Source organism: Hemicordylus capensis, chromosome 1, assembly GCF_027244095.1.
Source record: "Hemicordylus capensis ecotype Gifberg chromosome 1, rHemCap1.1.pri, whole genome shotgun sequence".
In the NCBI taxonomy this organism is placed as follows: domain Eukaryota; kingdom Metazoa; phylum Chordata; class Lepidosauria; order Squamata; family Cordylidae; genus Hemicordylus; species Hemicordylus capensis.
The window spans coordinates 151,079,813-151,107,081 of NC_069657.1; the positions used below are offsets into that span (position 1 = coordinate 151,079,813).

The window sequence follows — 27,269 nt, forward strand, 5'->3', positions numbered from 1 at the left end:
CTCTCCTTCTCTTTGTGTGCCTGCTCCCCTCTGCTGTGGCAGGGATTCACATTCTTCCCCTCTCTCTCCCCTTCATCTCCTCCTCCTCCTCTCTTTCCTCCACTTCTTGTCCTTGGTGCAGGTCAGCTTCAGTAATTGCTAGCCATGGGGGCTGCTGTTCCCTTCTGTTTCCTCTCACTCCCACATTTATAACTGATATTAATTTACAGATATAGTAAACTGGAGACAGCTTGGGATGCATGCATTAAAGAAAAGGCAAATGATTATACTAGTGATATGACTGACTGCTTTTGTTATGATACATTCAGCATGAGTATGTGTGTGGATATCAAGACCCGGGATATCCCTCAATTTGCAAAGTCGGTCTTTATCTGTTCTGTTGAATTTTTAAAAGCGGTTGGTTATCAATTTGGCCTCTGATGCATTTCTAAGGAACATCACTACTATTTTATTTATTTGTTTGCTACATGTATATCCCACTTTTCTTCCACAATGAAAGTCAAGATAGCAATAATGGAATTCCCAGGTGGTCTTCCATCCAGGCACTGACCAGCAAGGTTGCTGTACTATGTGCTTTCAAACTAGACTCTTGGTCCACTAGATGGTGCTAGAGCACTCCCTTTCTGCCTGCCATGATGTGTACTTGTTTTTAGCTAACTGCCTGATTGCTCTCTTGGTTTCTACTTTAGGTATGTCCATTACTTCAGTGGCCTGCTGTCTGGCACCATCAAAATGAACAACAAGCCCCTCTTCCTGCATCATGTCATCATGCATGGAATTCCCAACTTTGAGTCTAAAGGAGGTAACTGGCTTTTCCATTCCAGCCCCCAACATACACATAGAACTTCCCAAGGGCTGAAAGATAAACTGGTTGCTCAGGAAACCCACAAGTTCTCTTTTTCTCTCCAGGCCACATTTAAGGCCTGGTCTACAAAAGCAGCAGAATGAGGTGATAGTGTGCCGAGGTGATAGAATGGGCTATCACCCATTTTACTGAAACATACCATTAAAAACTTCCTGCAGATAGAAAACTAACATCACAGGCCACAGACTTTTTGAGGCAATCTATGTTGCTTTCCCAAGTGGTATCGAAACTGGTGTTCTCACCTATTCAAAGTAAACTCAGATTCTGATGAAGTCACCATGCTGGCGTAATGGTATTAAAATGACATCATAACCTCCTGGAGCGGAATGTGTCTGTGGCTTTTGAATTCCAGTTCAGAGTGTCTGATGAGAGCAAAAGAACAGCTATGTGTCATATCAGTGTTCTTTTTGGTTGAGTATCAGGATTTCAAGGAACATGGATCCATTCTCTGCCCTTAATGCTCAGTGTCTAGCATCTTTGTTTGTTTTGTCATATCTATATACCACCTGATATTAGAGTTGTGCCTGAACAGGCTTGAGCAGCCATGAGCGGAGTGGGGAGCAGTTCCCTTAAGAAGCAGGTATGCAGGTAGGTCCTTACCTGCTCTGCTGCTGTCCCGCTGCTTTTCCAGGTGTGGCACTCGCTCTATCAACGGCCACACTGTTCCCTGCAGCCTGTGCGTGGCATGGGCACGTGCATGACCACTACACATGCATGGTGGCCATGTGCATGCCGATGCCATGTGCAGGCTACAAGGAAAGGTGCCGCAGCCATGCACAGCTGTTGGTAGAGTAAGTGCCGTGCCCAGAAAAGTGGCAGGGCGGCAGTGGAGCAGGTAAGGACCTGCTTCTTAAGGGAACCACTTCCCACCCCACTGAACTGGTTCCGCTGTGGATACCCGAGCTGTTTCAGTGCTTCCCTAAGGTGGTGCTGAACTGGTTCGTGCACATCCCTATGTGATATGTGTATCCCTAGGCAGTGTACATAATTTAAAATACAACAAATCTAAAACAGGATAACGTGATTTAATACAATTTTACAATCTAAAACAAGTAATTTAAAATTGATTAACTAAAAGCCTGAGAAAACAGGTGTGCCTTAAGGGTCTTCTTAAAAACATCCAAAGATGGAAAAGCTTTTTGTTTGTTTGTTTTTACATTTTATATCCCGCTCTTCCTCCAAGGAGCCCAGAGTGGTGTACTACACACTTAAGTTTCTCTTTCACAACAACCCTGTGAAGTAGGTTAGGCTGAGAGAGAAGTGACTGGCCCAAAGTCACCCAGCTAGTATCAAGGCTGAATGGGGATTTGAACTCGGGTCTCCCCGGTCCTAGTCCAGCACTCTAACCACTACACCACGCTGGCTCTCTATTTTGACAGGAAGTACATTCCAGAGCCCTGGAGCAGCCACAGAGAAGGCCCGGACCTGAGTAGCCAACAAACAAGCCAGTGGCAAGCTTAACTGGACCTCGCCAGATGATCTTAATGGCGGGGTGGTTGTGACAAAAGCACTCTCTTAAATTCCCTGGACTCAAGCTGTTAAGGGTTTTATAAGTATATGGTCACATTCCCAGAACTGTCTTAGTTAATTGTAATTTATATTCATATTTAACAAGAACAGGCATGGCCTTGTAAAAGGTGTGCCCGTGCATGAATTTGCCTGACAATCTGAAGGCTGCACGAGCTTGTTTGGTGTTCTGGGCCTGGGGCACTGCAGCAGAGAACTGGCCAGGGGCAGTTCAGCAGTGCCACCATGGGGACAACGGAACCCCATATGTCTTAGGGTAAAGTAAGACCTTGCATAATCCTGCCACCTGGCCATCCCATTTCTTTTCCCTCGGGGCATCTGTCACAGTCACAAATCTGGCCCTGCTGGCTGCTGGGAGGGCAGAGTCGCTGGAAACCTCTCCTCCAGGCTAGACTGTTTGTCTTGGCCTCTTGCTGTTTGTGTTTCCTTCTCCATAACTAATCTCCCTGACTAATGAAGGCCCCTTTCTCTTTGTGTTTGATTTATGTTTCCTAGGCTGCCGGCCCTTCCTCAAGATATACCAAGCTATGCAGCCTGTCTACACCTCTGGAATCTAGTAAATATCACCTTGGAGTTGGCACTATTCTTTTGATTTATGGCACTCAGGTGCCTGTCTGTCCCACCAGTCATAGGGACGGACCAAAGCTCTGATTCTTGGGTAGAGGTGGGATCCTGAAGAGCTCTCCATGCACCTCAGCTGGTGCTTTGCTCTTGGGATATCACGCAGCCATGCAACTTGTCTTGGCTGATCCAAGAAAACATTCAAAGAGGGAGACAATTCTTCCCCTAAAGGCTTCTTGAACTGCATGGACATGACAAAATATGGGAGGAGAAAAAAAGAGAGAATGCATACTCACTTGGACTAATGGGAGCAGCATTTATGGCTCTCAACATATAACACATTTCCTACTGGAGAATGCTATTTCCATATGGGAAAGATGTCCTTTATGGAACAGCCCTCAAGGTATGTCAGCACTTCAGGGCTAAGTATTTTCCACCCAGTTTAACTTTAATGGCTTCTTCCATGGAAGAAATGCAAAATTTTGTTTTGTGAAACAACTAGGTGTTGATTGACTGATTAAAAAAAATGCTGACTACCCATCTGGATTTTAGCTGATTATTTAAACAATTAAATTTATATATGCATGTTAAATTTGTACTAAAACTTTAATAGATGTGATTTTTAGAAAAGATTTTGAAAGCAATGCAGACTTGAAGGAAAGGCCATGTTGAATTGTTTTTCTTTCCCCTGTTTCAGAAGGAGAAATGGATGTTCTACAAAACCAACCATTTCAATTTCAGTCCTATCAACTAAAATGTGTCTCCACTCATTTTTAAGCAACTAACAAACAGAAGAAGAGCAGGACAGTGGCTGAGATGAGGGACATTGCACATGTGTCCAGATACACAGAAGCATTTGGGAAGGACAGGTGTAATTGAGGGGAAAGATTAGTACTTCCTTTATAAGTATGAATTTTCACAATGAGGAACCCTTGAACTGGAAATGCTGACTGGGGGCATGAGTTGAGATGTAAATATCACAATATACTTATGTTATATTTTGGAACAAATTCTATGAAGTATAGCTGACATAAACATAGCAAGGGGCACTTCCGGACAATCACTTTTGTGAATTACCATCGCCTGTTATATTGGTGTTTGCTACCGATTGTTAGGCACAAATCTATATCTGTGCTGTGCTGGTCCCTGCAAGTCCAAGTGACCTAAGAAGATTAATATGAGTGGTAAAGCAAAAATGGTAGTACCAGACTCCCATGCAAGTTGGTGCCTCTTCTGAGGTACTACCTTCCTGTTTAGTTCTACCCACCATTAGGGGAAGCTGCTATTTGGATACCCAGCCTCAGATTATAACATCCCGGTTGTCTGGTCATGCATGTTCCATCCTCCATGCTTATTGTTTTTCTTCCTCTATGCAGCAATGTGCAGGGAGACAGCCAGACCAGCATTTGTATCACTATAGAGCCTGGACTGCTCCTGAAGGGGGATATCTTGGTAAATACCAAACTTGACTTTTCTATTGCCAGTTGCTATCCATATGGGGTTTTGGCTTATGGAGTGGGTGAACAGGAGCCCTGCCAGATGGTGATTTTACTTTGGAAGGGCAGGTGTGCATTCATACATTGTCCAGATTCTTGTTGAAGTCCCTGCAAGCTATCAGGGAGCACGCCATACACGATTCGGGTTTTTTATTGTGCATTGAACCTTATCCTGATTTATGTCCAGGGTAAAAAAGTCCACTTTTTGCATTGGGTTTTTGGGCAAATTTGCAATATCCAATATGGCCCATAACTTGCAGTATTTCACCCCTCTTAATCTTGTGGTAAATCCTGCTGTCTGGGAAAGGCCCAGGGCATTGAACTAGAAGATCTCCAAGGTCGTTTCAGCTCTGTGACTCTGTGCAGATTCATCCAAGCTAGGGCTGAGAGAGATTCCTGCCTGCAACCTTGGAGAAGCCGCTTCCAGTCTGTGTAGACAATACTGAACTAGATGGACCAATGGTCTAACTCAGTATATTGCAGCTTCCTTTGTTCCTATGACTGGAGGACCTCCAAGGTCCCTACAAGTTCTAAGATTTTAACGCAGCTTCAGCTGCTGATTACTTTTTTGAGACACCAGAATAATGACAAGCTGCAGTTGACAATCTCCTTATGCAAGGATAGTTCATAGCTTTTGTGGGGAGAAGTGGAGGGCAGAATGGGGGAATAGTCCTCTAAAAAACGACAGCACTGGAATACCCTGAAGCTGATGGCTCTTTTCTTCTTTTCCCCACCCTTGGCAGTTAAAATGCTATCATAAGAAATTTCGTAGCCCAACTAGGGATGTGATCTTCCGAGTGCAGTTCCACACTTGTGCCATTCATGACCTGGCCATTGTTTTCAATAAGGAGGACCTGGATGATGCCTTTAAAGGTAAGAACAATTTCTAAAGGAGACTGAGGGAAACTGGGTTTGGTCTGCAAAGAACGTTAGGAAAAATGGTTTTATCTTCACAGTGTTTCCCAATGCCATTGCCATCATGTAATGCCCTCATTTTTTAAGGGTATTTGTCATTTTTTCATTTAAAACAAACAGAACTATAATATAAACAATGTATCATATAAAATTGCATGAATAACATTAAATATCATTTAATAGAATTAAACTTAAACATTTCACATAAATATCATCTTTAACCCCTCTGACCTAGTATATATGGACTTAGAATTGTCAATAAAATTGAGGAACAGAACCCACCTGTCTTAAAAATATTTTTAATAACTCACACTCCAAGATGCTTTTATTTGTGATGATAATTTGTTCTGTGTTAAGATTTGCCGTATTTTTTGGAAACGATTCTTATCCCTGGTGGCCATCCTTTTTTACAGTTAGTGACAATTCTAAATTTTACTAATAACAACATCGTTAATTCCTTCTGCAAATTTCAGGCTTTGATTTCTCTTAAGTCATTTAGTAAAACTGTCTCTGGTGTAAAGCTTTCATTGTGATTCTATAAAGAATTGGATCTTCTTTTAAAATATATTAGGACCAGTAGATTTCAAGTCTTTCCAGGTCATCCAGTTTGCTGGGGCACACTCACAGAAAGGATAATAGGTGTCTTCCTTTAGCCATCCACCTTTTCTAGAACTTGGCATTCCATGGACTTATATGGCTGTCACTTCTTTGCTTTTGATTTGCTGAATCAGTCTTCTCCTGGCTACCATTATTTCAGCTTTTGTAATCTAAGGATCTGTCTTGAAGTGTATAGAAACAGTCTGGGAAACCCTAACCCTGAGGGTTTTTTTTCCTTTTCTTTTCCTGGCTTGAGTGGGGAATTGAAATACCAGGCAGCGGAATGGGCCCCTGTTCTCATTCTTATTGTTCTGCCAGTGGTGGGCAGCTATCAGTGCTTGAGAGGGTCATGTGAGTGAGTGCTACATGGCTGCTGGCCATTCCAGGAACAATTCCCCTTCCATCCAAAAGAGACTCCGTTGACTTCACTGGAAATAAGAGGTTCCTTGTACCTTAATACAGTGCCTATGCATGCTTGATGAACCTGCGTTGCCAAAGGACGTGTGATACTGGGTTTTTTTTGTCATGATAGGCTAGTTCTCCCAAAAGCAGCAGCGGGAGAGAAGTGGCACAAACATTATCTCATTGTAGGCTGTGCTGAGGATGACTTGGGATGAATGCAATGTTAGCCAGTGAAACATCCAAATCCTTGTGATAGTCATAGCCATGAGAATTGGTATCATCTTGTTGGTGTGTGACCCTAAAAACCTTTTCTAGGATATTTAGAGAATGAAGTTGAGAACCTTTTGACCATATCCCCCAAGGGCCCCAATTTCCCCTTCAAACTAGGTATTGCCCCATTTTATATACTGTATCTGCAGGACAGCCATATTGATATATTGAATGTCTTGTCATCTTTTGCATTGCAGACGAACGGTTTCCAGAGTATGGGAAAGTGGAGTTTGTGTTCTCTTATGGTCCTGAGAAGATTCAAGGTACTCCTGTTCAGTGTTCCCTCTAATTTTCCCTTTCTAATTGTACGGAATGACTTTTGTTCTGGGCAGTAGTATCAAGGCAGTGTGTGCACATGTGCGTTCAGAATGGGGCCTTTCTGATTCAACCTGAGCAGGCTCTAAAATTAACTGACCAGACATAAAACAATGGATGCATGTGCGCAGGTGCACACACCTTAGAGGGAACACTGCCCCTGTTTCTGCATGAAAGCACTGCATTTTCTGGTCACCAGCTGCTGGCAAATCCCCGCTTTGCTTTCATGCACATACAAAACAGTGTGTCTTCACCACTTTCATTTTCTGCTCCATTGTTACCCTTCTCCATCCCCAGGTCCTACACATTCATGTATGCAGCCCCCTGTGGTCCCTTTGCTATTTTGTCATCCTTTACTGCTCTGGCAGACAGCTTCTATTAGGACTTCTCCTCATTCCTCTGCCATCGCTGAGGTTTAGAATCAGCATCACCAACTCCAGCCACCTGCTGCTTACTAAGTTGGACCTGTTGCAAGTCCTCACCAACAGACAACTTCCTTTTCCTTACAAGCCTGCCATCTTGGTGGAGGCTTCTTTCATGACATTCCTGAATGGTCACTGTTGACTCCTCTGGAAATAAAAACTTCCAGATCAAGCTCAGGTCTTTGCCTGAGCAACAGTTGACCTGATCTGCTGCATAAGCTCAGTCATGGTTTATTATTCTGTCAGCAGTTGAGCACCGTCTAGTCTTATGCTGCTTTCTCCCTCCCTCTCTCTCTCACTCCATCTCTTCTTATCCCCTTTGCTTCGGCAGAATCCCCAGATGTGACTCTACTCTGGCTCTGGTTTCTTTGGATTCATTCCTGTGACTGGACAGCAGTGTTCCTTGTAAGAGGGATTCCAAGATGTTGTTGATACAACTTCCTGCAGTGGCCTTTGGCAGGGGATTATGGGAGTTGTAGTCAGCAACATATGGGAATCCCTGTTACAGGGAACTTTGCTGGCCCATCTTGCACTGACCCTGTCTGTCATCCATTATACTGAAGTCCATGTCCAAGTTCTCTTTCATTTCTTTTCCTCTGTCTTTTCAACTGTCATTTTGTTTCCTTTCTCATATTACTGCTTCATTCCATGACTGAGCTCCTGAGTGAGATCTGGCCTAGCTCTGTTGCTGAAATCATGCTGTCCTTGCTTCATAGGCATGGAACATCTGGAGAATGGTCCCAGTGTCTCTGTGGACTACAACACTTCAGATCCACTCATCCGCTGGGATTCCTATGAAAATTTCAACATGCACCATGAAGACAGCATGGAGGGTAGGTGGCCAAGTCTCTCATGCATATCATCCAGCTTCTAAGAACAGGCACTCTTTGTGTGTCATTTGATAAATACCAGTTCTTTGAAAGCAAGCATTTCCAGAGTATAATGAAGGATATGGCTGGGGACAATCTTCTAGTCTCTGGATTTCATAGGGCATATATCGACGACATACTTTTCAGTTTTATGATCCAGATATTTTGTATTCCCTCTGTAATTCCATCATATCTTGCTACCTCAGGAGCTGTCTATGCGTCCTGCTGCCTTCAATTACTATTCAGCAAAGAGGGCTAACGAGGATGTACTCAGGATCTTAGCAAATCTCAGTCTTTTAGATATTTGGGGATGAAAGATTTTGGTTTAGTTGTACAAAGGCCTTTTTTGGTAGAAATCCTCTAAAACACATTTTGGAAATTGGGTAGTGGTTTCCATAAATAAACCGCTGTGCAGACCATGCACAACAATTCTTACAAACCACCTACATTCACATTAAGTCCCCAGTGAGTCACAGTTTTGCTGTCAGTTTGGCATAGCCACTAAAGGAAGGGGGCTTATTCTAGCTCCCTTAGTGTAAACCAAGTGTTTCAGCCAACACTGAAAGAGTTATGTGATTTAGTGCCTTCATAGGGCTTAAAGTATCTTGCAGTATGAATACAAAACCTATACTGGTCAGAATTAAGATGCCCCTTTCTTACTTTCTGTCCCACATTAACATTATTCACACAATAGAGGCTCAAAAAGTGTGTGTCATGTGAAAGTTTTTTTAGTGGGCTGAGATTGGTTTGATTTATAAAAAAGCAATGGGGAATGCAAAAATCCCTGCAAATGCACCTTAGAATTAAAGAGCTCCTTGCCTTGATCTCTGAGCCCAGAAGAAAGAACTTGGCTTGAGATCATTTGTTATTTGCTTCCACTGCAGATGCAACCTTTGAGTACACCAATATCAACTGAGGTCAGGCAGCATGTGGCAACCGTATTTTATTTGCCTTCATTTTCAGTTGTTAAGTCATGGTCAGTCCGTGCCCACATACGTACTCTGTCACAGCCTGCTTCAGAGCCAGCACATGAAGAGGAATGGGGAGAGGTGGGAACAGGTGTTTTTTCTGGACAGCCTGAAGGTCACAGGCTGCAAACAGGTCCTGCCTGGAAAACAGATGGCATGAGTCAAATGTTTGCAAAGTGCCGGAGTGATGTGTATGATAAAGCACAGAGGGCAAATGGAGTGACAGGTTCAAAAGATACAGGATGCCTCAGCTTCCGATGAAGCGAGCCCCGGCTGCTCAGCTGGCTGGATTGTAGTCACTTCCCTCTCATCTTTGCTTCAGAGGAAGGTTCGGGAAAGCTGGCATGGAGTAACATCTGGATCCCTATAGAGAGAAGAAAATGGGCATGCAGGCCTTGGTATGTGATGGGCGAACCAGATGCTTTGAGTGAGCTCATCAGTTCTGCTGCTAGAACAGGTGGTTTTCATGACCAGTCTCTTATATGGCAATCCATCAGGGTTTATATTTGAATGGGCAAAAGCAAGGCAGAGTTTAGCTTACTAGCTTTCAGCTGGAACAGTATTAAGTCTTTATTGGGCCTAACTCATGATCTACAGTATAAGTCTTTATTGTATAAATGGGATTGCATTGTAGCAGAAAGAGTGGGGGTGCGGAATCATCTAGCGAGGGACTTTGGCATGAGTATGGTTTAGCCTGTGTTTAGCTCACCCAGAAGAAGCCTAGTCAGCCATTTTGTTATTTGACTTTAAGATGGTATAGTAAAAAACACATATAAACTAGGCTAGGGAGTGCATGTATCCAGTGTTTTCATGCCTGTGTGGACATCTACTTCTGATTTAGGCTAAAACATAAACCGAGATAGGACAGAACATCCAAACTGACCCATTTCAGTTTATTCTAACCTTATTTTTTTAATAACATGAAATTTATTAAACACATCCCCCCCCAAAGCAAGATAAAACAGAACAGTTAAACATAAATTATGCAATAAAATAAAATATATACATATAATCAAAAACAGGATTTGTGAACATACTCATCTCTGTGAATACCTCTTTCCAAAAGTGTAAGACCCTGGGGCAGGTCCACCAAACATGAAAATAGGTTCCCTTCATCCTACAACCACTCCAGCAAAGTGGAGAACATCTTTATGGATGTGTGCTAATTTTACTGGGGTCAGGTACCATTGATGAAAAACTTTAAGAAAGTTCTGCTAATTTGGGCTGAGGAGAAAGTAACTGGCTTTCATTTCCATATGTTCAGCCACTCCTGGTCTTTGATTTCCTGTTGGAAGTCATTTTCCCAAGACGCTTGAAGGCTGGTAGTGGGTTATATGTGTGGTTTATGATCAACTCATATAAATTTGAAACCACACCTTTAAGGGAGTCTGGGGCTTCCAAAACCAGAACTTCAAATTTTGTCGTCTTTTGGCTTGTGCTGTTATTTCTGGGGTGGAATTCTAACCCTTTTATTTGAAATAAAAATGTGATCTGTACACAAGATTTGTAGTGAGTTACAGACTGCAGTTTATTTCAAATAAGTGGGTTAAGAATACATTGAGTTTGATGTGTATGTCACAACCAGTCTTGGTCTGTTCGAATTTAAATCAAAAGTAGACACTCAACGTGGGCATAGGAAAGGGAGAGTGCTCACTCACAAGCCTCAAGGGTATCACGTGGGACCAGACTTGATCATGCTGCAGTGTTATGTCTGAAACAGTTCTAGATCTCCTTTGCCTCTTTCACATGTCCTGTTTCCTAAAAGAGTTGAAAAGAAATTGCATTTTGGTGAAAACAAAAACATATGTACCATGAGGGAGATAAAACATTAAAAAGGCAAACACGATAAATGTTGAAAGCCCTTTGAACAAAGTACTATTAAAATTATTGTTGTTAATGAATGATTGTTAAAAGCCATAATAATGTAGAGGAGTATTATGAATAGTGGATCAGAATACTGTACTCTGAATGTCATATTATCACCACAATTACCAACTGAGCTGGAAGATGGTTGCAAAATGGAATGTTTTGTATTGGCTCAGGATGCATTTTTTCACCCCACAGTTGTATGCATTAATTAATTAATTAAAAATATTTCTATACCACCCAAAACTTGCGTCTCTGGGCGGTTTACAATGAAAATGGTTTGAAACATCAATGCATGTGCTTGGCTTTGCGCGTGTGTGCCAGTTGCCTTCCTTTTGAGGCTTTAGAGAGTACCATTATGGTTTGCAGAAGTGCTGGACCAACAAGGACATTTTCTTCTTGAATGCTTAGTGGATGGATAGTATTTTCATGCAAAGCCCCTGCATGCCCATCTCCATTAATTACAGTGGGGGCAGCTAATCTGGGTTCAGAAAAGATGCACATGTAGATCACATTTCTAGACCGAAATGAATCAGGACGGGAACTCCATACATGTGGCAGGGCAACCCTACAACATTAGGAATAACTGTATTGGGTTCCATTACGTTTATCCAGGCATCATATATGTGAGTAGAGAATTCTCTTCACTCCTCAACTCTGTTTGACTGGGAGAATCTGGAATAGTTTTGTTTTCCTCTGTACTATTTATTATGGCTTTCTTGCTTGACCATTCTGGTTACATTTCACTCAATAGCTCTCTTATTCATTCTTTTGATTTGGTAATTTCTAGATTCTGTGGTATATACAGTTGATGAAGGCTAGGGTGTAACAGGGATTATAGGTACTCAGGATTCTGCTAGATTACCTAAAAACTAGACTAGCTGCTTTTCTAGATGTAATGTTTTGATTCTGACTTCTGCTTGTTACCTCAGAAATTACCAAGCAAGCAACAACTGCAGAATTGTCTGGGACCCAGTGGAGCTAGTAGCATTCAGATCTCAAGCTTCTAGTCATTCTGAACTGCCCTTCCCTCCTCATTGTAGGCACAACGGCACACTATGGTGTTATTCATGTGGGAAACAAGGGATTTCTCAGAAGCAGCTCAGTCGTCTTCCTTTAGCTTTTTGATTTTGTAGAACCGAGAAAAACAGAGCCTTGACTTCTGGCAACTTTATTATACAGGTGCAGTAGCTCCAGTATATTTAAGGGAGAAGGGGTTTAGATTTGTTAGGCACTGGGATACATTTTGGGGCAAGCAAGGCCTGTACAAAAGGGACGGGCAACACTTGGACCAAGATGGAACCAGACTTCTGGGGATTAAAATCAAGAAGGCTGCAGAGAAGCTTTTAAAATGATGCCTGGGGAATAGCTGAGGGGAGCTGGTCAGTATCCGGTTTGGCAGAAGCCATCCTTTAAAGTGCGAGGGTGCAAAGGATTCAGATAAAACAGAAGGGGACAGAGGAGAACCACATAAAGAGCAGACAGGAGTCTGTGTCAGTTGGTCAAAGAGTCAAAAGAAAGATAGCAGACACCAGGGAAGAGATTCAGCGCATAGCTGCTTATATGCCAATGCCAGATGCCTCCGAGCCAAGATAGGTGAGCTGGAGTGCTTGGTTGCTAATGCAGAAATAGATATAGTGGGCATAAAAGAAACATGGTGGAACAGTGAGAACCAGTGGGACACTGTTCTCCCTGGATATAAACTCTATAGAAAAGACAGGGAGAGGTGCCTTGGAGGTGGAGTAGCACTGTATGTTAAAGAAGGGATAGAGTCTAACAAGTTGGAAAACCTAGGTGGACTGGAGTCCTCCACAGAAACCCTGTGGGTGACAATAGAAGGCCTGAAAGGAAATGTGCTACTGGGGACGTATCGCCCTCCGGATCAAAATGCTGACAGTGACTGGGAGTTGCAGGAGGAAATCAGGGAGGCATCAAGGAGAGGCAGGGCTGTAATTATGGGTGATTTCAATTACCCACACATAGACTGGGTAAATTCACAGTCAGGTCAGGACAAAGAGGTAAAATATCTAGATACGCTAAATGACTGTGCCCTAGAACAGTTGGTCTTGAAACCAACCAGAGAGAAGGCGACCTTGGACTTAATTCTGAGTGGCACCCAGGACCTGATGCATGATATCAGTGTCATTGACCCTTTAGGGAACAGTGACCATAGCACGATCAAATTCAGCATACATGCAGGGAGAGATTCACCAAGGAAGTCTAACACAGACATTTTGAATTTCAGAAGAGGAAACTTCTCCAGAATGAAGAGTATGGTGAAAAGAAAGCTGAAAGGGAAAATCAGGAGAGTCACTTCGCTCCAGAGTGCATGGAGTTTACTCAAAACCACAATACTAGAAGCCTAGTTAGATTGTATACCCCAAAGGAGGAAAGGTACCACTAAGTCCAGGAGGATGCCAGCATGGCTAACAGGTACAGTCAAAGAAGCCATAAAAGGGAAGAAGACTTCCTTCTGAAATTGGGAGGACTGTCCAAATGAAGAGAACAGAAAGGAACACAAACTCTGGCAAAAGAAATGCAAGGTGACAAAAAGGGAGGCAAAAAGAGAGTTTGAGGAACATTTAGCTAAAAGTATCAAGGGGAATAACAAAAACTTCTTTAAATACATCAGAAGCCGGAAACCTGCCAGGGAGACGGTTGGACCATTAGACAATGAGGGAGTGAAAGGGATTATTAAGGAGGATATGGAGGTTGCAGAGAAGCTAAATGAATTTTTTGCATCCGTCTTCATGGCAGAGGATACTGAGCATATACCTGTTCCTGAAACAGGCTTTTCAGGGATGGAGGCTGAAGAACTGAGTTAGATAGAAGTGACGAGAGATGGTGTTCTAAACTGTCTGGAAAAACTGAAAACTAACAAATCACCAGGGCCGAATGCCATCCATCCAAGTGTCCTCCTTGCTAAAATATATAACTTATCCCTGCAGAATCAGAAATCAGTGCACGCACCAGCGGCGGAGACAAGCATGCACGCCGCAAAGGGCACATGTGTGGCGCCAGCTTTTTCTACTTGTTAACTCTTTGAAGACAACGATGGGGGCAGGGGCGGCGGGGAGGAACTCTGCCACCCCAAGAACGTTTTTGGAAAGTCCAGCGCCGGAGGAGGAAGAGCGGGGGGGGGAGTACTACCCCGCCTTAAAGACAAACTCCCCGCCCCCGCCGAACCGGCCGAATTCTGGACCGGTCCAGTGGCCTTTTGTATGGTCCCGGACCGGTCCGTGCACACTTCTACTGGAGGACTGGAAAGTAGCAAATGCAACACCCATTTTCAAAAACAGATCCAGGGGTGATCTGGGAAATTACAGGCTGGTTAGCTTAACATCCATTTCAGGCAAATTGATGGAAAGCATCCTCAAGGATAAAATTGGGGATGCTCTTATTTCAACAGGGAGCACCTTCCAAAATCCAGGGGCAGCAACGGAGAAGGCCCGTTCTCGGGTAGGTGCCAAACGAGTTGCTGGCAACCGCAGACAAACCTCTCAAGATGATCTTAACAGGTGGTGGGGCTCCTGATGAAGAAGACGTTCTCTTAAATACCTAGGGCCTAAGCTCTTTAGGGCTTTATAGGTAATAACCAGCACATTATATTTTGCCCTGAAACATATCAGCAGCCAGTGTAGTTCTTTCAACACAGGAGTAATATGGTCTCTTCTATTTGACCCGGAGACCAACCTGGCTGCCGCGTTCTGGACCAACTGCAGTTTCTGGACTACGTACAAAAGCAGCCCCACATAGTAATCCAGTCGAGAGGTTACCAACATATGTACCACCGTTTTGGGGTTGTTCATCTCAAGAAATGGACGCAGCTGGCGTTTCAGCCAATGCTGATGATAAAGCACCTCTGGCCACCACCTCAACCTGGGACACCAGGGAGAGGTTTGGGTCCAGAAGCACCCCCAGACTGCATACCTGTTCCTTCTGGGAAAGTGTGACCCCATCCAGAACCAGCAGATCAAAATCGTCTCCTGAGTTCCAATCCCACACAATAAGTATCTCCATCTTATCTGGATTCAGCCTCAGTTTGTTATATGGTGTGCAAGTTAAGAAGGGCACATTAGCTTGAAATTTCCATTCTTTTTATGGCACAAGTGAATATGTAAAGCAGCTTAACTCTTATTTTAAACCGAAAGTTTTTGGATTACTGAATAAAATATAGCATTGGTCAGGACGAAGATACATAGCTACTGGGATAATGTTATGTGTAGATGCACACAGATTAATAGAAACAGTTCCTGTCCTATGGAAGATTACAGCTCACTTCTAATTTTACAGAATTCTCTGCCCTTCATGCACAATGCATTGCCTCCAAGTAATGAATGTGACCTATAAATTTGCAGATGCGGAGAAGCAGCAAGGCCTGTTTTATGCATCTGTGCTGAATAGGCCCCACAGCATCACCCTGGAATGTTCTTGAGCTTCAGTGCCTGTCTTCGATGTAGAACTCATTCCATTTCCTTGTAAGGTCAGCAGAGGTTCCCATTCCTGGAGACAGTAACATTCAAAGCACTTGATCCCACATGGAATGAAACCTTAATGATAATTGATGGGTTGTGAAAATCCCAGAGGAGTCCATGCTTAAGCTTGGGTATGTATGGGTTCTCCCAACCTGTCATGTATCTTGTAGTTTCAGAAAGCGGAAGACTTATAGAGAAAGAAGCTGGGATTGTATTTAATGCTGAGCCTTTCATTGCTGGCCAGAGTCCCTGCATGGCAGCCACATGGAAAATACTCAATGAATTGCACCAGAAATCCATTCAGGAGTACCTGGTTCATTTTTCAGCTGTACTTGCTATTTAGGGCTGTTCTTTCCCCCTTGCTTCCTCACAGCCAGAGCGTTGGAGAGCTTTTGCCTCATTCCTCAAGGATGTGGGCAATCAAAAGTTCCTTCCCTACAACAAAGTTACCTTCTTGTTAATTACATTGAAACAGGATCAGGACTAGTGCTACCTAGTGGTAAAGGGGAGAACTACCTGCACACAGATTTAGTATATACCTTTATTTGCTCATAACCTTTGGTTAAACAGGCTTCTCAGAAAACAGATACATAGGAAGCTGCCATATACTGAGTCAGACCATAGGTCCATCTAGCTCAGTATTGTCTACACAGACTGGCAGTGGCTTCTCCAATGTTGCAGGCAGGAATCTCTCTCAGCCCTATCTTAGAGATGCCAGGGAGGGAACTTGAAACCTTCTGCTCTTCCCAGGGCAGCTCCATCCCTTAAGGGGAATATCTTACAGTGCTCACACATCAAGTCTCCCATTCATATGCAACCAGGGTGGACCCTGCTTAGCTAAGGGGACAAGTCATGTTTGCTACCACAAGACCAGCTCTCCTCTCCTTAAATACTAGGAGCATACTCACCTTTAACGTTTGCCCATGAGTAAGAGTACTACTTATTATTATTATTATTATTTTTACATTTATATCCCGCTCTTCCTCCAAGGAGCCCAGAGCGGTGTACTACATACTTGAGTTTCTCTTTCACAACAACCCTGTGAAGTAGGTTAGGCTGAGAGAGAAGTGACTGGCCCAGAGTCACCCAGCTAGTTTTATGGCTGAATGGGGATTTGAACTCGGGTCTCCCCGGTCCTAGTCCAGCACTCTAACCACTACACTTCTACTACTTCTTCCCTACTATAGGAATGTCTGCTCATGAAACTGAATTTTGGATAATCAGCATTAATGCACTTTCCCCCCTTCATTATCTAACCTAAGATCCTTCTAGTCCACACTGTGATGGGGCAGTTCCTCAGATTTCATAGCTAGCTGCCAGTGCAAATTCAGCTGTAATTTACAGAAAGTCTCTACTGAACTGACATTGTTGTTGTTGCACCTGGGAATTTCCCACTGCTCTGAATCTTCTTTGTTTTCTGATGGCTCTGAATAACATCAGGGGAAGGCAGACAGTGCAGGTGTAGTGTGTATACACACATAGAGACGTCAGATGTTCAAGCTTCTGATGTGGGAACAGTTTGTACTTCATCCATGAGGAAAGATGAGGACAGTTGCTCTGTGGATGCTACAAGCAAGTTCAGAGAACAGGAAATGTGAATCACTTGTGCTTCCTGTTCCCCATACACTGTATAATGTCTGAAGTACTCTGGGAGAGGCAGAGATAGAAGAGGAATGTAGACAGATAGTCTTTCAGTTTGTTTGCAGCAGCTATAGTAGCAAAGTGGGGAGAGGCCTGGTACACAGTGGGTTTGTATGTGTCTCTGAGCATATTTAACCTAAAGAGGAATTAAAAACATAGCCAAGCCTTTGGAATCCTGCCTACCAGGAGTTCTTCTAGAGAGCGGAAACACGGTCAGCAAAGGACAGGGGCCTGGGATGGAAGCAGAATATTCCTTATTTATGGCTTTGCTTGCCTTTTTTGGTCAGGAGCTTCATACAGCATTTTTGGCATGGCAAGAATAAGTGTATGTGTGTGTAGGTCAGGAGGTGCGGGCATGGGGCTGATGAAGCCAGGCAAAGGACTGGACAGACTAGCTTAATTCCCAAAATTCTCGTGCGGAAGTCTCACTTGTGTAGAAGAGGGATGGCAAGGGATGAGGTCTTTGTGGGCAATGGGGGTTTAGTTCTCAGTGGTAGATATGATCTATCCTTGAATGAATTTGGGAGAGAAACATTCCCCTATACCAGGATAAGTGTGCAGATTGGTGGTCAGTGAAACATGACTCTCTTGTCTTACTAAGATGATCTGGTGGTACTGAGTCTCTGTCTGGATTTGATCCATGATTAACTTGTTAACAAATGAAGTAGGTAGGATCTAGATACAGAACCTGTGGTCAAGAGTAGGTCATCCATGCCTGTCTGTAACTTACTCCTTCGCATGGTGTACAAGTACATTGGAAGGACAGAAGCCATAAAGGCAGTCTGCCTGTGCATCTGTTGGATCTTCCTCAATGCACCAGTGAAATGAGGGGGAGTGAAAAGGAACAGCCCATCTGAACCTGTGTTGGTTTTTCCAAAGCAGAATGCCCCCAGACTGCAGCCTCGTGCTGGGGATGGGCCTTTGTCCCACCCCCTGGCTCAGTCCCTAGGAGGCCTCCTATTGGCTGGGGTTGGGCAGAGGGTGGGGACTGCACGCTGTTTGAGTGCTTTGCTCCCTCTACCCTTTCCAGCGTGGCCGGCTCCCCCCACCCCCGGCGCAGAATGGGCTTCGGCTGGTTGTCCTTTTGGGGGCCGAGTAGGAATTTTTGCCCCTTGGCATATTGGCCGGGCTGGGAGGTCTTTTCTGCGTTTCCTAGTTCTTAGTTAGGTTAATCAGGCAGGTACAGTGCAGGCTGGGTGGAGGTGCACATGGGTTTGAGGTTGGTGAGCACCCTTGGGGAGTTTGGAAAAGGTAGATTGGACAATCGGTCCCTAGAAGCTTGGCAGATCAGGGACTTAGATTCACCAGAAAACCTGCTTCAGCATTTCATACACCTCAAAGGCTGCGCGGCTTGTGGGGTGTGAAGCCCTAAGAGTTGCCCTGATGCTGACGGGTTGACAAGGAGGGGGATGAAGCGGGCTTATCCCATTTCTGTCCTGAGTCAGGGTGTGTCGCCCATTTGGGGGCATGGGCAGGAACAGCAATGTCCCAAACCGGCCTGGTTAGACCCGCACTGCAAGGGGGGCGGAATCTGCTGCACACAGTTCACTGATTGTACCACATCAATAAAATTTGGCCCTTTTACCCAAGCTTACTGCATCTGTGTACTCCTTGGGACTGGGGTGTGGGACCAATTAGCATGTTTCTGCAGGAGTGAAAATCATGACATTTACTGTAGCCAGAAGCTGCTCTCTGGCCAAAGCTGTTTTCTCTGGAGAATGGAAACGGTAAGCTTGCAAGTGAGCTACAGATACTAGTACATGCCAGCCTTGTCTACATATTATTATTTATCATCATTTATCATATACGATACCCCGATATGTACATCTCTAGGTGGTGAGATGTATACTAGTACGTGCCAGCCTTGTCTGGAACCAGAGTCTTGCAGAGTGAAGCTTCCTTGAACTGAGTCAGACGGTTGCTCCATTTAGCACAGTGCTGTCACATTGGCAATGGCTCTCCCATGTCTTGAACAGAAATTTTTGATACTTGCTATGTAAGATCCTTTTAATTGGAGATGGCCAGGGTTGAAGCTGAGCCATTCTGCATGCAAAGTATGCCCGCTCCCCCTTAACGTATTGGCCCTCCCTGTCCCCTCAGCCACGAGTCCTTCCTTTATCCCTTCTCCACTCTTATAAAGGCAGCGGCTGGTGTACTGGTAGAGAGCTCAGACAGTAGTAGAAGCCAATGAGCGAAGGGATTTCACCTTTGAAAGTATCTTTAAAACTATGACTGTGGAGATGCCCTGCCTGCCATTGCAGATTCTGAAATGGAAAGTCAGTATAATGTAGCAGGATGAATTTTACCAATGCAGAAAACTTTCAGTAGTCAGATAAGTAAAAATTCATATGGAATTGGTTGTTAAGCCCCCGCATTTTGCAGAAGTCAAACACAAACTAACAGGATCCTGGGTCATGCAAGCAATAAGAGTCAAGGGTTCGTACCTGATGCCAGTTGAGAATTTGCATCCTCTAGGAAATGCCACCCTCTAAACCGAAGCTCCAACTATGTTTTCTTTCAAGGGGGCTGCTCATCTTCATTCCACTGTGCCATTGGCAAGTTGCCCCACTTCCTCTTCAAATACATCTTGGCCATGCCAAGCCTGGTCATGTGGAGGAGGCAATGCCAGTGACATTCCCAAAGAGAGTTTCTCCACAGAGGCTGCACTGTTTGGCTTTGCACCCCACCCCCCATTAAATTCCTGCCTTCTTGCTTCCTAGATGAGTTCTGGGAGAGAGGTCACAGTGTGAGCATGTATCTCATTAAAGGTTCCCTTTGGCCAGGCAACAGCCTAACTGGGGCAGGCAGTCTAGAAAATGGTAGTGGGCTATGGGAGCTCTAAACAACAACAACATACCAGTTGTGTGACAAATAACTAATTTAGTTGCATTGAGGATTCAGAAAACAGAGGCTGGGCACAAATCCATCTAACTGCTTTCATGCTCTTTCTTGGGAAGATGTATTCCTTCCCATTACAGTAGCATGTCATGTACACTGCAGAACCCTAATACAATCTAGTAGAGTTAGTTAATATGATACCGGCGCAATAGCGCTGGTATAGTTATCTGGAGAGTGCTAAATGGCTTAGATAGAGCAGTTTAAAGTTTTTCTCATTTGAACAGGGGTTTAAAGGGTTGGCAACATATTTTCGGACTTGGGAAGTGCTATTTAAATGATGTAGTCCATTTGCATAGTTTCAGCCTTTAGACTACATGCCAGAAAAGTGCCTTTTGTGTATCTCCCTGGGACCCAATTGTTTTACAATTGGTTCTCAAAGTGGGGTTTTAAGAGGCAGAAAAATGCATTTTTAGTTCTTACAGAGTCTGTGCAGTAGCCGGTTTGAGGTTACAGTGCCCACAGCGCCACCCATAATAAACATGGCAGCTGATTCCTTGCCCCAACCTCGCTGCCCACTGCCACTGCTCCTTGCCACCACTGCCGCCCGCTGCTGCCCTGACCCTGCTACCCATTCCTACCTGCTGCTTGCCCCGGCTCCTGGTCTGGCAAGCTGGTGTTACCTGCCGGCTGCCCCAGCCTCTGCCTCCTAGGGCTCAGATGGCCTCCCTGAATGTGCACACTCCACAAATGCATGTAGGCCATCTGATCCCTGGGGGCGGGGCAGCCAACAGGGAATGCCAGCTGGCCAGGTGCCAGGACAGCGCACTGAAACAGGTGAGGTGTATGTGCGCGCCTGAATCTGTGTCTGTTGGTGCGCATGCCTCTGTGGGTGTATGTATGCACCTCTGTGTGTGCGCATGTGCGCCTCTGCATATGTCTGTGTGTGTGCTCCTGTGTGTGCGTGTGTGTGTGTGAATGGCTGCCTCATTTGTGTACATTTACACTATTTTTGCTGATAATACCATCCTGAAGGAAATTATATCAAGAAGGAGAAGTGTGAAGTTTTTGGGAAATTTCTGAGAAGATAATCTGTAGTTTTGGACAGGGTTGTTAAAATATTTGTTACTTTTAATTGTCACTGTTTTTGTGTGGGTTTTTTTCCTAAGAAAAAGGAAAAAATGACGTACAGATTTAAAGTGAACACAAATTTACCTGCTTCTTGTTGTGTCCTTATTTACTGCTGAATAATCCTGAGGTGGGTTCACACTTACTGTTACTGAATCCACTACTGTAATTTAATTTACTTGTGTTTTTTCGGGTGCAGGCAGGGAAGTGTGACTTTATCTTAGTGGAAGTTTTTACAAAGTTTTTGGTGTTCAACATCAGGAAGCTTTACCTTGTAATTTGGGTAAGCTCTTCCTCATTGTATCAAATCATATTTTCTTTTTTAAAACACTGGAAATTAACTAATCCACAAACCTTTGGTTTAAAGTGAGAGTTAAGCTGCTTTACATTTTCACTCGTGCACTAAAAACAATGGAAATTGCCAGTTAAGGTGCCCATCTTAACTTCCGCACCATGTAAGCTGTAAAGACTTTACAGTTTAGTATATTATGATGGCTTTAAACTGAGGCTCCACTCACCCACACTTTGCCTTGGTCTTTCAGTTGGACATTGGGCTGAGGAGGGATGCAGCCAGGCAGATATTTAGCAGGTACAGCTTCCAAATCACTTCTTAGAAATGCCCCTGATGAATTTCTGCCTGGTGCACCTCTAATCAAGGTAAAGTGTGGGTGCATGGAGCCTCATGTCTAAAGCAATTGTCATATACCAGACAGTACAAAGTCTTTACAGCTTATATGGTTCGGAAGTTAAAATGGGGACCTTAACTTGCAATTTCAATTCTTTTTAGGGCACGAGTGAAAATGTAAAGCAGCTTAACTCTCATGTTAAATGGAAGATTTTAGGATTCCCAAATTATACATTGACCCTCCAGTGTTGTATTCAGATAGCACATGTTTAGTATGCCCTTATTTAATCACAGATTTCAAAGGGATTTAGCCATGTTAGCGGTAAAAGCAGCATAGTTTTGTGGCACGTTGTATTATGGTATAAACTTTTTGGGGGAAACCTACTTCGTCAACATGGTGCTACCATGTAACAAAAGCCAATTAAATTTTATTTTAATCTAGTAACTACAGCTTCTTGGTGTTAACCACAAACTTAATATGTAAATGCTACGGACAAACCTTATTTTAAAAATTATTTTATTTTATTCTGCAGACTGGCTTATTTATAACCTGCCTCCACCCTTTGGATGATTAACTGTACATTTAAATGTATTCCAGAGAGAAGCTGTATTAGTCAATTGTAGCAAAATGTCAAAGAGTTCTGTGTTACCTTAAGGAGCAACAGTTGTATTGCAGGAAACGCATTTGTGGACTAGAGCCCTTTTTGACATTTCATACATCCAATGAACTGGGCTCTGGTTCATGAAAGATAATGCCACAATAAATTGATAGTATTTAATATGCTTGCCACTTTAAGGACGTTTTGATGTGTTTGTACATTTCAGAACTTAAATATTAAATCCGTCTGTTTTAAATGAATAAAACTTAATGAATAAATATTGAAAGTTCACACCCGTACTTGCTTAAGCCTGCCTACCCAAAGCCAGGAACCATTTCAGTGAGTGCCGTGACTCAGCCAACATAGCTGCAGTCGCTGGTGCTTCAATGTGTGTTTTGTGTTACTGTAAAGTGGCTTTGTGTCTGGCCTTCAGGAGAGCAAACTCAGTAAGGAGAAGGTGTAGTGGCCAGAAGGCCCCCTCCCTCAGTCTCAGGAAAAGTGCAAAGCTCTTTCAGGTGCAGCTGCCTGGCAGGGCCCCCGAAAGCTTCCACTCTCTTTCTCTGAAATGCTGGATTAGCAGCATGAAGGATGTCTCTTCGCTATCCACATGACAGGCTGCCAGGAGCAATAATTTCTGTTGCACTCTAATTACCCAGTGGCAATATGCCAGCAGACGGTCCTGCCGGGAGAGCTCACTGTGAACCGGGCAACAGTACAGTCTCTTCCTGCACTGGAGAGTGTGTGTGTTTGTGTGTGTGTATATGCAACATGTTATTTTTCTGTGTCAGGAGCACGAACTAAAATGAATGTAAGTCTGTCTGCACACATGGTGGGATGACCATGTTTTATCATGTGTTTAGCTCCATGTGTTTAGTTCCAACTGTTTGCTAGGTGCTGTTAATAAAGAATAATAATCCGAGTGTATGTACTCTCCTGCCACCTCAGGAAATATTACTTTGATTTTTGAAACCTGCTATTTGTAGGCAGATTCATTGGTTTAATTTCCTTCTCTTTTCATCCATGTCTGATTCTGTGATGTACAGTTTGGGGCTTCTGTCTAGCTCTGCAGTTTTCCAAATGCCCAGTAAAGTCCCCAAAACTGACAGCAAAGGGAGGGAGCATTGTTGAGCAGCTTGATTTGAGGAGGGGATGCTTTAGACCACCTAGTGTCACCTGGGTTAGGTGGTATAAACATTTAATAACTACATTATTAAAAAAAATAGTAAATAGATCAAGCAAGCAAGATTCTGCCTCATCCCTGTGTAGTGGCAGCTAATTAAGTTGCAGAATCAGCCTAAGATTAAACCACGAGGTAGGTGCTGAGAAAGCATAGTCCAGGCTGCTTTGCATGGAATTTGGAATATTTAGTTTTAGAGTCTTGTCCTGCAACTGACTTACCTCAGAAACTGGGACTCTGGGCAATTCCTTTGTGTTAGGGATGTGCATAGAATCGATTAGACACTCCCTTCCTGGAGCGCCAAACTGGTTCTGTCCACCAGCTTTCAAACCGATTTGGGCTGTGTGTGTGTGTGTGTGTGTGTGTGTGTGTGTGTGTGTGTGTGTGTGTGTGCACGGACCGGTTCCATGCACATCCCTACTTTGTGTTGGGTCTCAGTTCCTTGAATAAAATGAAGATTATTTCACAGAAATATTTCAAAATTATTTTAAAATGCCAAGTACTCTTCAGCCTATTAGATGTAGACAGGATTAATCAATGATTTTTTTTTATCTCACCTGTCCCTATCTTTCAGTGCCTACCTTTTTTTTTTTTAGGCATGTTATCGCAGGATTTGATATGGTGATGCAGAACCTAATAGCTTTTCCATTTCTTGAGTACCCCAACTCCCATTAAAAACACACACAGTAATAGTTTATATTCTTACCTATTAAAAGTTAATAAAATGTCTGGAGTATTTGTTGGAAAAGGACCTTGTAGCTGCTTAACACATGGCAACATTCTTATGCTGTAGGAGCTTCCCTGTAGAAACAGCAAGTCACCCGTGTAGCTTTTTGTGTTTAAAAAGAATAGATGAGTGTGGTGTTGTGCTGTGCCTTCTCCTGTGTTCAGATGCTGGGAGGCTGTGATCCTGACTTCCCTGTACATCTACACAGTGCTATGTGCGTGTATTGCAGTCTATCGCAGATCATCTGCTGTATCCCACACAGAACTGTTTTCCATCTAGGAATGTTGTCATATCTGGAAGCCGTATTTGAAAAGGAACAAAAGAATGGGAGGACTTCCCAGGGGATGGAATGCCTCCAACTCCCACAATTTCCATCATTGTCAAGTGCATTGACTGCTTGGCCCCGATGCCCGTTCTGCAGTCCTCTATTGGAATTTGTTATGTGTTAAATTACTTGACTAAGAAGGATAGAATCATTAAGACTGCACTGATAGGCCATAAATTTCCCAGAATAAATTGGGTAACTGAAACCTTTCTAAAAGTTTGCATGGACTTTTCCAGTGAGTATAATAGTGTACAGAATGTGGTTCAAGAATTTGGACATGCTTTTAGTGTAGAATTCTCAACCTCCTGGCTCTTCAGGATGAGCTCCCCCCCACCCCCCGGCCTGTATATTTTGGAGATGTGTTTGATCTATGCATATTGCTTCTGAATGCATGTTTATGCCATGAACTAATACAGTAGCTGCCTGTTGTCGTCAGCACATGTATATGTTACAGCCAAGCTCTCTGCCCTCAGATGTTTGCCATGCTTTCCCCACTAAGTCCATATTGTTATTTACAGCCCAGTATGTTGATCCCTCCCCATCTTTGGTATCATTTTTTAATTCAGCGAGTTGAGTGCTGAAGGCCCTGTAAATCATCTCCCTTCACACCAGGGAGCAGAGTAGTGAGTGTAAGTGGGAGGAGGGTCTATATCTAGTTGGTGAGTGAGGTCATTGCAGGTTGTGGCAGGGGAAATGCACACAGCAGCTGCTTGACACACAAATGCCTTGTCTCTCTGGTTTGTTAATACTCAGAGGGCTATAAATATTGGCTTTAGTCAGGATTTCAGATATTCTGATCACCTTTGTGGATCAGAAAGAGCAGGAAATGCCCAAACTTCAAGGGTTAAGTTTGCCTCTCTGTCGGTCACAAATCCAGCATCACACCCTGTATTTGCACCCTGCTCTAACTGCGAGTATTAGCCCAGTGTTTTTGTTGCTCACTGTTATGTGTTTATACTTCTGGAAGGGCTGTGGTCCTTGAGTAAATCCATGCTCATGACAAGAGCTCAGCCTCATCACAGTTGTTAAGATATGCTATGCAAGAGGCCAACTGCAAGGCAATGAGGATTAAAGTTTATAAAAAGCAGAAGAGCTGAAAAATGCCAATTACATTGATGTTTCAAATCTAAAAAGTGGCACTATGGAATCTCTTGATATATTTGCTTTAGACAGTAAATTTAGAACTGTGATCTGCATGGATGAAAACATTAAAAGGTTTGCTCCTGGTTGTATTTGGAACTGTTCAGTGCATGTTTGTTAAAATGTTAGCCACCGTGTTCTGTTCTCCAAAGGACCGTCATAACAAATAAGAATCACAGCCCACAGTTACTCTGCCTTTTCTAGCTGCTTCTTTTTTGGCTAGGATATGGGGTACACATTGGAGTGGGCACTGTCATCTCAGAATCGACCTGTCTGGGCAAATCTATCTTAATGGGTTTGGTCCAGCCATAAGTGGCATGCACAGTGGTCAACGTCCTCACTAATGGTGTAGAGGCAATGCATTTGAGGCACCTCTGTGGTGTTTAGTAACTGCGCAGGGGCAGGACAGTTTTCCTGATCTCTCCTTCCCCTGGAAGTGCTCTCTAACACATGAAAATCTGACCCAGAGGGTGTGCAGCCCCCAGGGACACATTTAAAAAGTGCTCTAAAGAGTGCCAGGAGTGTTAAAGGGTGCTTCCAGTGGTGAAACCCCACCCCCAATGCAATGGGACTCTGGATTACTAAATGCTGCAAAGGCACTTTTCATACAGCACCATTAGTGAGGATACTGGGCAGTGTGACTACCTACTAGCCCATCATCATCATCTCATTCTACAAGGCTGTTCTCATGACACAAGCTTCCTGGCCTATCTCAGGCAGCTTGTGTTGTCCAGAGCACCAGGAGTGGAGGGCCTCTAGCTGCTCCATAAGAGGGTAACCCGACTATTTAACCCAGCATTTAATCAAGGTCAAATGAACCTGTGGTTCGTTTTACCTTGGTAGGCAATTGTGTGAATGATTGTCCCTGGATAAAAAGGCTTCTGCCCGGCCCACTGCCATTTCCAGCAGCAAGCCAGGGGGGAAAAGTGGCTGTGTCCATGGCACGTGGCACTGTGAGATGCTGTGGGGCGGGGGAGTCCTCCTGCTCCCAGCTTTTGCCTTCACCACTCCGCTGCTCGTGTGGGTGCACGGTGCGCGAAGGCAAAGCTGCCACTGATCATCTGCCGAGAAAAGCAGGCAAAATCTTTCCTTCCCCCACAGACCTTCCCAGAGGCGGCGTGAGAACAACCTCTACTTTTACTGGCCAGCATGATGCTTCTAGGCAGCAGCACAGCACTCCTTTTTGTTGGAAGGAATGGAAAGGAGTGCTGTGCTGCTGCCTGGAAGTAGTTTAAAGTCGTTCCGCAGCAGACCTCTTGCCACTCTGTCAGGGCTGTCTTTGAAGCTTCACAGCAGCCCCAGTGGGTCTTTACCATCGAAGAGAAACTGTGCATCATGTTGACCAACAACGTGATATATCACAACATTATTTTTTGTTTTGTTCTTGCCGTGTTTTAAAATGTGTGCCTTGCAAAACATTGGTTCATTGGAATCCCCAGTGACTCATTGTCCTTGGGGACAATGTAACCCCAAACGATAAACACAATATGAAACATTATCAGTGTGTGATAATATATATTGCTC

General features: G+C 43.9%; 1 protein-coding gene across 21 annotated transcripts in view; it reads left to right on the plus strand.

Moving 5' to 3' along the window:
• Nucleotides 1-27,269, plus strand: part of TNS1 (tensin 1) — a 432,927-nt gene that overhangs the window by 318,504 nt on the left and 87,154 nt on the right. For all 21 annotated transcript variants that reach the window (XM_053307444.1, XM_053307453.1, XM_053307473.1 and 18 more), the window contains 6 exons: nt 690-802; nt 2,888-2,948; nt 4,330-4,405; nt 5,193-5,322; nt 6,831-6,896; nt 8,087-8,203. In XM_053307444.1, coding sequence (XP_053163419.1) covers nt 690-802; nt 2,888-2,948; nt 4,330-4,405; nt 5,193-5,322; nt 6,831-6,896; nt 8,087-8,203 — 563 coding nt within the window. The remainder of the gene's footprint in view (nt 1-689; nt 803-2,887; nt 2,949-4,329; nt 4,406-5,192; nt 5,323-6,830; nt 6,897-8,086; nt 8,204-27,269) is intronic.